The sequence below is a fragment of the Globicephala melas genome, chromosome X (genome assembly GCF_963455315.2).
Source record: "Globicephala melas chromosome X, mGloMel1.2, whole genome shotgun sequence".
Classification (NCBI taxonomy): Eukaryota; Metazoa; Chordata; class Mammalia; order Artiodactyla; family Delphinidae; genus Globicephala; species Globicephala melas.
Window position 1 is genome coordinate 83976441 of NC_083335.1, and position 14450 is coordinate 83990890.

The 14450-nt window shown below is 40.4% G+C and overlaps 1 protein-coding gene across 4 annotated transcripts in view; it reads right to left on the reverse strand.

Annotated features, from left to right (window-relative positions):
* Window positions 1-14450, reverse strand: part of CLCN5 (chloride voltage-gated channel 5) — a 159441-nt gene that overhangs the window by 17023 nt on the left and 127968 nt on the right. For 3 of the 4 annotated variants that reach the window (XR_009560730.1, XM_030846651.2, XM_060292499.1), the window contains 4 exons: window positions 10077-10228; window positions 7362-7461; window positions 3779-3966; window positions 965-1087 (listed from right to left, as the gene is read on the reverse strand). Coding sequence is in view for 3 of the 4 variants with exons in the window: in XM_030846651.2 (XP_030702511.1) it covers window positions 965-1087; window positions 3779-3966; window positions 7362-7461; window positions 10077-10228 (563 nt within the window). In the remaining variant the exon portion in view is untranslated. Of the gene's footprint in view, window positions 1-964; window positions 1088-3778; window positions 3967-7361; window positions 7462-10076; window positions 10229-12349; window positions 12529-14450 lie in introns of those variants that run through there. The other variant, XM_060292501.1, reaches the window with a different exon arrangement.

Genomic DNA, 14450 nt, shown 5'->3' on the forward strand with positions numbered 1-14450 from the left:
GTAGTATTGTAAGTATGAGAGTGCATTGTATGGAGAAGGGGCGGCAGAGAGGGAGGGTGTTTCCCTTACTTAATCCTTACAGGCTAGTATAGCCCTGATTCTCTACCAAGGAATCTGTAACTATGACTTGGTCAGGAAACAGAGAGGGGGCAAGGTCATCCAGGTAACCTAAAATCTCTGTGGTTTCAGTCACTGTCAAGCAATCTAAACCAAAAGTACTTAGAAATAGGGTTTTAGTCACCCTCCTTCTAGCCCAAATCATATTGCAGGAAATGTAGCAAAACAGTTTTATTTCTTCTGCTCTAACAAAGTTAACAATACCACTATTTTTTCAGACCAGAAGCCTGGGATCTACCCTAGGAGCTTCTTGGTTAGGGAGTCGGGGAGGTCTTCAGGGGCCTGGTTCACCAGGAACCCGGAGGAGGCTAGGAATCAACTCCTTTATTTATTTTTAAAATATTTATTTATTTATGGCTGTGTAGGGTCTTTGTTGCTGTGCTCAGGCTTTCTCTAGTTGCAGCGAGCAGGGGCTACTCTTTGTTGCGGTGCACAGGCTTCGCATTGTAGTGGCTTCTCTTGCTGCGGAGCACGGGCTCTAGGCGCGCAGGCTTCAGTAGTTGTGGCTCTCAGGCTCTAGAGTGCAGGCTCAGTAGTTGTGGCACACGGGCTTAGTTACTCCGTGGCATGTGGGATCTTCCCGGACCAGGGATCAAACCCGTGTCCCCTGCATTGGCAGGCGGATTTTTAACCACTGCCCCACCAGGAAGTCCCTCAACTCCCTTTAATGTCCAGGTAGCCCAGCCTGGGAGGAGACTGAAGGGAAGATCTAGAGAGGCCCTAGATTGCCTCGTGATCTGATCCTGCTTGATATTCAACTGTGGTATATGCTGGAATACATATTAAAGCGTTTTAACTAAAAAGGATTCATTATTGTTACCATTTATAAACCATTTTAGAGACTCACCTCAGGGATTCCGGAGCCACAGGCGTACGGTGCGAACACCTTGACAAGAGATACGGCAAGGAAGGCAAATAGGAGAGCCCAGAGGACATACATGAAGTAATTGACTATGTAAGCAAAGGCTCCCTGGAACAGGGGAAAAAGAAAGACGCTTGTTTTAGCCCAGACAGCCTCAGTGAGGCATGCATCTCTTCTGAGGAATGGGTTTTCAGGAGAGGAGGTCAGAAAGAAAAAAAAAACATTAAATTGCTCAAGATGTTCCTTCCCAGACTGTCAGCAAAGCAACTGTCAGCCCACTTGCTACTGAAAATGAGAGGCTTTGTTACACCCAGAGGACACTGACAATGCCTTCTAAGGATGGACAAGAACGAAGAAGCAAATTCACTTTCTATATGAGTGCTTTGATAGATTTTGTAGTCAAATATATATGATACTATGTCAATTTCATTAAGAGTCTTAACAGCCCTTTTATTGGAATGGCTGAACCTTGACTACACATTTGAAGTGAAGACTGGCTCCAGAGTTCCATTAAATTCATCCTTGCCTACTACCTACCTTGGTGTCAAATTCTCATAGGTTAGAGTATCTAAAATTCTTTGGTATTTTTCTTAAAATAAGCAATGACATTCTGTAGAGACCACCACATCTTTGAGAGAATTTTGCCACTGTCGTAGCAAAGGTGTAGTTGCTGACTGGCAACAAGAAAATGCAGTAGAAAGTTTTGGGCTCTGACCATCAAACAAAATCAGTGAGATGCCAGATATCCCAAAGAATAAAACAGCAACAGCTATTTTTAAAAATGGAGAGAATATACTTATGAGACTATCCCCCTATTATAATGAAATCTGCCAGAAATCTAATTTTGACCACTAGCAAGCATTCACCAACATTAAAGGGCTCGCAAAATAGCTATGCCTTACAAAAAAAGATATTTTGAACACTACCAGATGATGCTTGCTCATAGAAACATTTGAAGTTGAAACTCACTCAAATTACATGAAACACAAAACTCAAGGGACTTTCGACTTTTTAAAACCTAAAACACTATCAAAATAATTCATTGACCTAGACAAGGAGAACCAAAATGCTCAGGTTTTTTCTGAGTTATAATTTTGACACAGGTTTCCCATTATTTTAGTCCCTCAGAGGAACAAATAATTGCTCTCTTGGCCTTTAGAATGTAGCTAGGGAGGAAGAATACTCTAGAAGTAGGAGACAAAGAGGAAAAGGGAGGGAAAGAGGAAGTAGCTGAAACTGACTAGAGGCAGAGACCAGGAGGTCAAGTTCTTGGCAGGAGAACTCTTCTTAAAATCTAGAAGACTCTTTCCCCGGGCAAGAATTTCATTCATTAAAAGGAGGGCCAGAGAAAGTTGTCACTTGTGCAAATCTCTGGCTCCAGTTTGAAAGTTATGGTTGGAACACTTAAACGCATGCACACAGCTCTCAAGGAGTAGCATGGGGGAGCCTTGTTGTGATGGAACAGTAGTTCTACATCTTGATTGTGGTGGTGGCTACACAAATCTACACATGTGCTAAAACTGTGGAGAACTACACACACACACACACACACACACACACACACACACACAGACTCACCCTAAATCCGGAGCTTCTCAAACTTTTCAACCCAAGTACATACTCCTAATCTAGGAGAGAGGATAGGGGGTGGGGTACCCAGAGCAGAGCTGAAATAGATATTCTGTTTTATCTTAAACATAGGACTTTTGCATTCCTTTTTAATGATTGTTTACATTTAATTTTTGAAAAAAATTTTCTTCCAAATACTGATCAGGGAAAACTGATATTCTGGGAAAGCACATAGCATGTATCCTGAGGTTTCACATACCCTCTGGTACGCTGACCTAACCCCAGTCTGAGAAGCACAGACTTAAACCCTCTCACACATATAGTATGTAGCTAACCCAAGCCAATATGCACAGTCAGATATATGTACATAAACACTCTTATTTCTGACTTTATTATTTTCTTATCCTTCTCTTACCTTCACTGAATCTGTGGGGGTGTGTGCCATTTCAAATTGTTTGTGGACCAAGATAGGTACGAAAATAAATTTTAAAAGTACAAACAAACATCCTAGTCTTGTCCCCCTCACTTTACCAACAGAGTAGATGAGGAGTGAGCTGAGATAGCTGTTTTAGTTGGTGGAAGCCAGAGTGGAATTGGGAGTTGAGAGTTGTTTTGTGTGCTTTCGTGTTTAGTAGGAGAGATCTAACATACAAACCAAATGGTAAGAGAAAGGTAAGGAACCAAAAAACAAAATTACTTTTACATCCAAAAAGATACGCTAAAAGACAATGACAAATGAACATTTTAATCTCAAAATGTATGGGCAATTTTATCCCTGGGTTTCTGTTATTTTGCTATGGAATGTATCATAATTTTTTTAATGTTCTAATGCAATGCTCAGGGAAAAATCGCTTAAACACATTTTTAACCCATTCCATCCTTTGTTAGAAATTATAGCTTACCTGTTGGCTGACTCTGACATTTCTACGGAAATAGCTAGAGAAAGATTCAGTCACACGGTGTACTAACAACTAAGAAGAAACATCAGGCTTGTTTAAAACAAGCAAAACATTTTAAGTTGTTGTGTAAGCATCAAAAAACTCCACATGTCAGAAGAGATAGAAATAGGACTGCACTTAAACCACAGAGAAAGGCAGCTGGCACTGGTTCCCCTTTTCATGAAAAGGAAAATAAAGGAAGCTTCCACATTTGCCACAGGGACAGTATAAGAAATGAAGTAAATGTAAGAATAATTAAATCAGTGGTTCAGAAATCTTCACTACGTGTTACCTCATTCGTGCTGATGATAAGCTGGGACCAGCTATTCCACTCTGGGCATTTGTCTCTGTCTTCAAAGGTGACGTGCTGGGAGTTCCAGCAACAGTGTTCATGGTTAAACCAGATTCCCCCTGTGCATATACCTTCTTTTAAGTCTGTCATCCAATGAGCAGAGATGTCTATCAAGCCAGCTAGGGAACCTGATTTGAGGGGAGGGAAGGAAAGGCCACAGTTGTCAGAGAAAATAAGGGAAAAGGAATCAAAATAATAGACAAGTATATACTTTCTCATTCCATCTGCAACCTCCTTCTGATTTTCTGTCTGCTTGCTTTTCACCTTTTATCTCTAATGGATTTTACCTGCTATTAAATGCCTGTTCAAGAGGGGAAAAAATAACAACAACAACATTGTCTGCATTAAACACTGTGTGTGCAGGATCTTTATTGTATATGGGAAACTTAGAGGAGAGCAAAGTGGTGGGGTGGGAGCAGGGGGCGAGTGGATTTGACTTTTAGCTGCTTCCCCGGCAAAGACTCTGCTTTGACTTAGAGTTGATGAATACTGATCCATAAAGACGGTCAAGTTTCTTAAAGTTTATTTTATTCTCACTTTATACATAAAACTGAGAAAATGTGAATTGCCCACGTTGAAGAATATTATATGATATTTATTTGAGATGGCTTGCCAAGGGCAGTTGATGAACACTATGAGGAAAAGGGCTCAGTCTCCACACCGATTTGGCTCCAGCAGCGAGGGAATTTGAGTGGTGGCAGGAAGGCATTCTAGGCTAAGGGAACTGAAGTTATAAAAGCACAAACTGTGATGTACATGGAAGATTAGATGAAGCTGTAGGTAGGTTGAAGCCCCCTGAGCCTAGGATGTGAACATTCTGAAGTTTTCTTAGTGACAAGGAACAAATAATATTTTATACAGAACGTTCCTCAAAGAAAATTATGAGAAAATGAATGGGGACTAATGCACTGCGGCTAATAGACTGATAGGGTTAAGATAGTTATAGTACTTTCAATTCTGCCCTTCTCATCATTTCTGCTGTCCAGATGAAGAAACGCTGGCATAAAGAAATTAAATGGTCTAGAATCGTGCTTTAGGGAAATAGCAAAGACATCATAAAATTCACAGCCCCTGAATTCCCAGACTGTTCCTGCATTCTGACACACTGCTTCTATTGTTGCTCTCCAATGCTTAAAAACAAAATACCCTGTGTGTATGAGGGAAAGAAAAATATTCACTGACCACCTAGTGACAAGATATACATTAAAAAGTTGAGGATATTATGCCTATGTTCCAACAGGCTGGAGGCCATGTCATGTGTATGTTTTGGTAGGTGCTAAGAGTGTTAACACACTCTCTTAGTTATTTACATATTTGAATAACCTAGTCAAATCTAACAAATTGTTTGACACCTACTCTTGGCCACTCCAGTTCCCGCTGTCTCTTCCTTCTAACTCCTATTGCACTTATTGCCTGGATTCAGAAAACTAACACGATGTTAAAGAGTTTGGCTAATTCTCTGGTTGTTTCACGTGTTCATGTCTTATTCTACCTAACACTGGTACCCTTCATCCTATCTTCCCGTCTACATCTCCTTCTCCTTCTTTTCCCAATTGGCTCTTTCCTCCCTGGTTACAAATATTAGCAGGTTTCCCCTACCCTAAAGAATGAAATGCTTCCCCTTGTCTATGCTACCATTTCAAGCTTCTGTCCCTTCTCTCCTTCCAGTGACTACCCAGTATCCCCAAAACTTCTACAATGGTTGCCTTCCCTTGCAATCTGGTTCCTGGGTACTCCCTGGTGATCCAGTGGTTAGGACTCAGTGCTTTCACTGCAGGGGCCTGGGTTCGATCCCTGGTAGGGGAACTAAGATTCTGTAAGCCGCGTAGCGCAGCCAAGAAAAAAAAAAAAGAAATCTGGCTCCTAATATTTATCTGAGATGCTTTTTCAAGGTCACTGGTATCCTCCTAACTGCTAAACTACATAACCTTTTCTCAGTCCCCTTCCTTCTTGTCAGCTTCTGTGCAATACTCGACATTACAGACCACTCAGTCTATTATGAGCCAGCTCTAAATTGTCCAGACCACGTCTCTCTTCTGTGCGAGCCAGAAAAGGGACAGCATTAACACCCTAGACCATGGGTTGGCAAACTATGGCCCGAGGGTCAAATCTGCCTCTGTGTTTTTAAATAGAGTTTTTCTTGGTCACAGTCCAGCGAGTTTATTTTCCTACTTTCTATGGCTACATTCTTGCTATACAGACAATTTGGCCCACAAATCCTAAAATATTTACTATCTGGCCCTTTACAGAAAAGGCTTGCTGACCCCTGGCCCAGATAATCTTTGAAAACTCTGCTATGGATGAACCATTTCTCATTTGCTGCGATCATTTTATACTCCATGGCTCATGAATTATCTCTAGGTAACAGCAGCATTGTGAACAACTGGGCACTGTGTTGAGTGCTGTATCGCTGTATTTCATTCAATTCTCGCAACAAACTTGTAATATAGGTACTCTTATCCCCATTTTACAAGTCAGTAAACTAAAACTTCCAAGGGTTAAGAAACTTGCCTGAAGTCACAAAACTAGCAAGCGGTGGGGCTGGGATTCAAATCCAGGTAGCCATAAACTAGAGCCTGTGCTATTAACTACCATTCCATCCCAACCGCCATCCAATTTCCCACCTTTTATTTTAGCTCAATATTCTAAATCTTCCTAGGCCCATCTTCTAATGCCACAAGGATATAAGTCTCAGCATCTCTGCCTGGTATTCTTGGCTTTCTGCTTTCCCCATGGGAGGGGAAGCCTGCTTGGGAACCTGCTTTAAAGCTGTATTGCATAGCAAGTGTGCTATTCGTGTTTAAGATTATATATTATTTGGAGTGGCTTAGAAGGTTGATGGAGAAGATAGGAAAAGGTGGTACCATCCCAGTCCTCGGTCACCATGAAAGAGTAAGAATTTAGGCCCCCTAAGGGTATGAGCCATATCTTACATGCTTTTCTTTACTCCCAAATGAGAGAGCAGATATTTAAGAAATAGCTACAAAAATCTCTCAGGAAGTCCTCTTCTACATGTTCTTTCCTAAACCCCATGCTTACTAACATGTTAAAAAAAAAGAGGGGGGAATTCTCTGGCTGTCCAGTGGTTAGGACTCAGTGCTTTCACTGCTAGGGCACGGGTTCAATCCCTGGTCGGGGATCAAGATTCTGCAAGCCACGCAGCACGGCAAAAAAACAAAAACAAAAAACAAAAAAAGAAAACCCTGTCTCTAATAGAAAGGTTCTTCCTCAAGACAAGCACCAAAAGGCAGTACTAACAGCACCTTTAAATGGATACAATATTTTATAGCATACAAATGCACTTAAATGCATTTCCTCATTTAACCTCATTTATTTAAGGAAGGAGATGAGGTATTACTACCTCTTTATAGACGGGGACATCAAGCTTCCCAAAGGTCCACAAACAATTCCGTTCATGTAGGAAAACAGTAAAGCACAGTATTCAATTCAGTTCATGACTTGGGAGAGGGGCACACCACAATTTTAGGAGATTTGTTTAGAAAGCTCACATGGTTTACCATACCTGATAAAAGCCCAATAAGTAGCATCAACAACCAGCCAGAAAAAGCATCGCTCACACTGTGAATTAAGGCCCATGTTGACTCCTTGCTTTTACTGGTAATCTAGGGAGAGATGAGAAAACATTGATACATTCTACACACACTCTTGCTTTTTTACCTCAAAATGTGCGATAAAGAAACACAAAGACAAACCTATTCATTGGAAATAGATTCCAATTTAGAGTTACTTCTCAAATCTTTGGCTGAACCAACGCCACCGCGAACTTTGAGCTTTATTGAACCCTGTCTTACTGAACCCACCTTCATCTCCAGTATTGCAATGTCTGCAAGTACCTTATTCAGGACTTCCCTATTAGCTGCTAAATTCTTATAACAATCTGTTTTGCTTATTGCAGCGGTCTCTTTCTAGCCTGGACATCAGATAGTCCAAAGATGGTCTCTTGACTCACAGCAAATAGTTTGATTGTTTTTCAAAGAATAAACAAACACGGGCTTATTTGAGGGGTTAAAAGTACAATTTGTGGTTTTCTACCTGGGGCTGTGCTTCAGGTCAGGCAAATTCCAAGACTTGATACCACAAACCTCTTACTGTACAGTGATCACAGATGTTAAATGATATCAGGGATGATCTCTTTCATTTTCAAAAACCTGCTGGGAATATCTGCAGCTTTCAAGAGGTGCAGAAACTTTTACCTTTTAGGTCCTAGCCTTGTTAATTTAACCCTTCAGTGCCCACACTTCAAAACCAAGCATTCTAACAGCTTTGTCATTAGTGCTTCCCCCTTCTCTGTACCTGTTTCTTTTTTTTCTTTTTTTTCTTTTTTTTTTTTTTGGCGGTACGTGGGCCTCTCACTGTTGTGGCCTCTCCCCTTGCGGAGCACAGGCTCCGGACGCGCAGGATCAGCAGCCATGGGCTCCGGACGCACAGGCTCATGGGCCCAGCTGCTCCGCGGCATGTGGGATCTTCCTGGACTGGGGCTCGAACCCATGTCCCCTGCATTGGCAGGTGGACTCTCAACCACTGCGCCACCAGGGAAGCCCTGTACCTCTATTTCTTATCTTTGAAAGTGTAAGTTAGCTACCCCATCTTGATCTGCAGTAACATCACAAGTAATAAATTACTATAAAATTTTAAAAGCAGTTTAAAATTTCATTTTGACTTATGACTTTAAGTTTCCAATTTAAGTGCTGAAAGTAGATGAGGTGATACTTTTCCCTATGACACTGTTTCCATTCAGATGATGAACAGTTAATGCTAAAAAAGGTCACCTTTGAACATTTGATAAACACATTTTAATTGATTTTAAATTATTATTAGCTGATATAATGTGCCTCAGATGCAACCATTTTGATATAACGGGAAATGTGCCCTTGTCATATCACAGGTGGCTTTCACAATCTAAGTAACATGTTGAATAAGCAAATGGTGACAAACTGAACTCTGAATACAGATAGCAAAAATTCTAAAGCCGTAAGATTCTATATTTTAAAGGCTGCCTGATGAATTGATGTAACAGAAAGCATATGTGTGTATGTTCCCAAATAGCAGGAATCTTATAAAAAAAAAAACGAATGTTTTACAGAGATCACCTTTTTGAGTTAGGAGAAGAAAACTCTATGGGATTATGACAAATCCAAGGACTACAAAGAAATTTCTCAAAACCTGTACCTGGGACAACCTGACTCCTGGGTTTAGGTGGTCTTGAGAAAGCCAGTCAGGAGCTCGGAAAGGAATGAAAAGTGATCTGAACCTGACTGCTCAGGAGATTCACTCAGGTCTAAGAGGAGGAAATCATGAATTTAGGAGAGAATGGAGTCAACTTAAAAATCGAATTTTAAATTTGGAATCAAAGCAGAAATAGTAAGGAAGAAAAAATAATCATACTTACTGTTGGCTGAAGAAATGTTCCCTAATGAATCAGGATGACTGGGGCTGGGGCCCTACCTTTTGAATAAGCTCTCTATGTGCTCCTGACACAAACTAGAAATTGTGATTCCCTGATTTAAATGATACACAGCAATAAGTTAAAGGCAAATGACCTTGGCGGACTGCTCTGAAAAGTTTTCACAGTACTTTGAAAAGAGAAAAGTAGGGAGACTCTCTCGTCATATTCAAAACAAAACTGGGCCATAGCTATAAGTACCATCTATCACCTATCATATTAATATCATTGATTTGAATTTGATTGGTCTTGTGGTTTTGTGTGAGTTGAATGCGTAAATTTGCTTTGGTTTTATGGTTGTACAAGAGCTATAATCACGGGTTTACCCTGTAAGCTTCAGTAAACACTACAGCTCTGAGATTTTTTTTTTCTTTTATTCCTTTAAAAAGAGCCCCTTTACTTTTCTTAGGTGTAAAAATCCTGCTTCAAGGGAAAACCATAAAAGAGAGATGAGATGGGGAAGGAAGATCTTTGAAATTTAATTTGGTTCCTCCCACCAACTTTGTTTTCACCTCTCTGCACAGGCATTTATACCCAAGGATCCTTTTCAACCACTTACTATCGGGAGATAAATCATCATTAAATATAAATTCTTTTCAAAATCATATACAAGATACCTTAAAAATAAAAATATATTAAAAATAAAACCCTACATGTCCAACAGATTCAGCCACATCCAGTGTTGAGGGAAAGAATACATATAAAGAATCTGTATCTTCAACTTCTTCTCCTGAAGTTTCCTAACACTCACTCACAAAGCATCTTTCGTCTTACCTCTCGGTGCCTATCCCGGTCTCGAGACTTCTCTCTCACCCAATCAATTGTATTGAAATCATCATAGGTCCCCACACCAGGGATTGGCTCCTCCAAGAAGTCCATCATCCTATTTGAAGAACCTATTCCTCCACCATTGTATGACTTGTCCTCTGGATTGAACAGAAAACAGACATTAGTACTCCAGACACTCTGGACATTTTTAATACCTCTTTTCTGAGCACCAAGAGGTGAGCCCTTAAACTATCAGATGACTACTGTTAGGGTGTGCTGATAAAGCAGAATAATCACCTGGTCGGAACATCCATCACATTCAGAAGTTTCTGTGGCTTAGGCACAAAACGATGAGCATCTCGAGGCAGTGTGAATGGAAAGGGACGTATGAGAGCCACAGTACAAAGGGAGAATTGACAGGGGTTGAAGTTCAGTGGGAAAGGATTTGTGAAACAAAAAACAGGAGCTTGCAGCAGCTTAGGTATTTCAGTTTCTGTTCTAGGATGAAGACAAAAGGGTCAAAGGTCTTTGCAGACAAATCAAGTCAGAAACCATTTTACATTTATAAGGCAGTAATTCCATCCTCAGAGGTGGCTTTTGCCTGAGTGGGGACTCCAAAGAAAGCACGTAGGTCTCTTCTAAAGTTAAGCTGGCTGGAATGTACATATTTCCCTTCCATAGATATAAGACTTTGATTCCTGATGCCATGGGTTTGTGGAAACTTTTACTGAGTATACCAGGACAGTCTAAGAAAAAAAGTGCATGGCTCAGAGATGACACGTCCCTCCCTGATCCTTCAACTGGAAGAAACATATCCTTTTGGCCAACAATCACAGTCCTTCACCTGCTTCGTTTTTAGCACTTCTACTACAATTACTTAAGCAAATGCTTTATCTTCTTTTCTAGACTATAAGCTCTTTGAGGGTAGCCCTATTATCTGATTTACCATTGCCTTCTCCAGTGTCTAGCACATGGCTACGACCCAATAAATATCAGCTGAACCCATGTTTGTTTGATGAACAGTTGGGATGAGGGAGGAGTGTTCAAACTCAGAAGTTGCACTTACACAAGGTTCCTTAGTATTGCTTAACAAACTTCTTCAAAATATTTCCACAATCCTCTGGTGAAACAAGATTTCACTATTAAACACAAAATGTAAAACCGTATTCAGGAATGCATGCAAATGCACAATGAGGAAAAATGCAGAGTAATGCCATCAATGAACTCAACCAGCCACAGCTCACATTTGCAGCATCAACCTTGGCAGGGACAAAGTTCTATCGAGACTGTTTGGTGATGAATCCCTCTGTGAAGAAGGCCAAAGTGGGCCTGAGCTGACCCCCTCTTCCCCCATCCATACCCCCACCTTCACTCTAAACTCCTAATAGACAACTTGAGCACCCTCAAAGGATAAGTTTGAATTAACACCCAAGTTGCACCTGGTTTACAAAGTCTAAGTCTCCTGAATACCTAGTTCAGCATACCTTTCCCAAGCAACACACACACATGAAAGGAAAAGCTCTGCAGAATCCAAATCATAATAAGGGTGGGGGTGGGGTGAGGGTGGAGTGGAGGAGATGAACAAGTTAATCTTAAAACCCCTAACCAAAGTCCTTTCCATATCTTCAAGCATACCTGGCCATAAAATGGTTGGCTGCTTAATCACCAGCCCAGCATTTCCTATCATGTCAGTGGCATACTGATAAAGATTAATGCTGGTGCGTTGTTTGAGAGCTTGGAGGGAAACAGCCAACCGGGAAATGAGGGCAGAAAGAGACTAAAGTATGTGGGGCAGGGGGGAACCAAGCTGTTTCAATTCTCAAGACAAACGCTGACATGAACACAGGACACCAACCAACCAGAAACTGACTTTTTAAAGCAGGTTAATGCTTCAATTGAATTTGGTCTGGTTTAAGTGTGCTCCTTTCAGGAGAAATTTTCAAAGGATTTTGTGAAACTGATTTTTAAAAGCACCCAATAGTTACCTAACGTTACGCTGTATATCAAATGAGGTCCCCAGCTGGAAGAATATTAAGACAAAATGAAGATCTGCAACAAGCTTCCTAACAGGAAAGAAAAAATCCTATTACATCACTAGGTAACATGAGCACTGCATCATCCTTCTTTGTAGATAGTCTCCTATTATAAATGCAAATTGTCAGGCAGCTCTAAAAGAGCAGGCAGTGATTAGAATCCGACAACAGACTGCTTGTGATTCTCCAGATCCCCTTCTCCCTGGGGTCACGCTTCGGTCCTTGGCCAGGCTCAAGTCTGCTTACCTTCAATCACAGCTTTCTTTTTTTCTGCCTCAAGGAAGAAATAACCTTGGCAGCCCGCATTTGCTCATTTAGGTTGAGGAGCTTTTACAGAAGGAGCCCCTGTCTGAACTGCTTTAGAAGGGCACTTGCTGCATTCTCTGCCTTTCACAGGAACAAACGCCACCTAAAGAACCACCAGTGTTCCCTGGCGGTCAGAATGTGATGTCACCGTTGGAATCACGTGACCAGACCCTTGGACCAGCCTTGGAGAAAGGAAGATTTTTAACCGAGCACAGAAGCCTTAAAGATGTAGTCTCATCTAAACAAATGTCATCAAACTTGGGGCAGTCAGGTCAGTTCAGAAAACTGGGATCCAGAAGTTTTAGTTTTCAGACCTCATTTAGCAGGAAATCTATGAAGGCAAAGTAGAAATATCGGAAAGCATTTAGAGTTACAGAGACCCTAAGTTTAAAAAAAAAAAAAACGAGGCAGGGGAGACAGGCAAATATAGAAAGGCTTTTTAAAAAAGGGCACTGGATACCAATAACAGATAAAATCTCACAAATGTAACAAGCTAAATAAGTGAAATGAGTGACAGATGCTGGACACAAGAGAGCACATGATATGATTCTATTCATGTAAGTTCAAAGTCAGCCAAACCTAAATTATATCATTTTAGGACACAAATGTAAGTGACTACATTCCAAAGAGAAGCAAGAAAATGACAGAAGTAAAGACAATAAAGCCAGAAGTAAAACCAGAGGAGAGAGGGGGTCGCCATCTGGATGGAGCACATGATGAGGGTGGGGCTTCTGGAAGGCTGGCAATTTTTCTTAATCTGGGCAGGGGTTACCTGAGTATTCACATTATAATTATTCTTTAAACTGTACACACATGTTTTATGTCTTTCTCTGCACACATCATAGAGAAAATTATGAAAAACTGAACCACATATGAACTTACTATACAAAGTCAGTTCTTTAATACCACCTAGTAACTTTGAAAACTCAGAAAGCAGTCGAGAAAATGAGGCGTGTTAGTGGTAGTGCTCTACCTAGAAAGCAACATCAAGTCTGATCTCATTAATCCAACCTGAGTAAAAGTAGCTATTTCAGCCATGAAAATTAATTCACTACTACAGTTGCATTGTTTCAAAGGCTTTCCCTTCTCTTGTCTTATTCCAAAGGCTATTTTTAAGCAGGTTTTAATAAACTGTGCAGTAAGGCTAGTCCAGTAAAGAAGAATGAAATTGCCATCTCTCACTATACCTACCACTGCTGTATGATATATAGGAAAGTTGTTAAGAGAGTAAAGCCTAAGAGTTCTCATCACAAGGAGAAAACTTTTTCCTTTTTTCTTTTCTTTCTTTTCCTTTTATTGTATCTATATGAGAAGATGGATGTTAGCTGAACCTACTGTGGTAATCATTTCACAATATATGTAAATCAAAGCATCCTGCTGTATGCCTTAAACTTATACAGTGATGTATGTCAATTATTTCTCAATAGAACTGGAAAAAAGAAAAGAAAAAACCTGCCATCTCCAAACTCCTTACGTGAATCCACAGAACAGCCACTGTTGAACATTAATCTAGTCAGTGTGCTCCAATAATCAGACCTGAATGTAGGGCTTTCAAATGTTGTGATTACTCTCATCAGTTCTTAAGGCCCAATGCATCCTGAAATGTCAGTACAACAAAACCTTAGGAAATGTGAGGCGCTTCATGGAACCTGTATGCTTTTGGTCCGTCCATCATATATCACCATATATGATGATATCTCAGTCTCTTGATGAACTAACCTAGCACTAATGAGAAGTAAAATGAAGTGGCAATGGAAAGTATTGTGGCAAAGAACTAAAAAGCTTAAAAAGCAAAACCTATGGCCCAAGTGTGACTGTCTTATACAATTACACTTTTAGAAAAGTATGTATATCTTACTTAGAGAGGATGACAGGGCCAACCTCACAAGCCTCCTTCAAAGTTATTCTTTACTCAATAGGATTCTGCCTATAGTATCTGAAGACCACTACAGAATTAACTTACTTTAATAAGATTTACATTATCTTTTTAGATTATTTTATACTTTAAGATACTATCTTTTTGGTACTTAAAAAGTGTGTA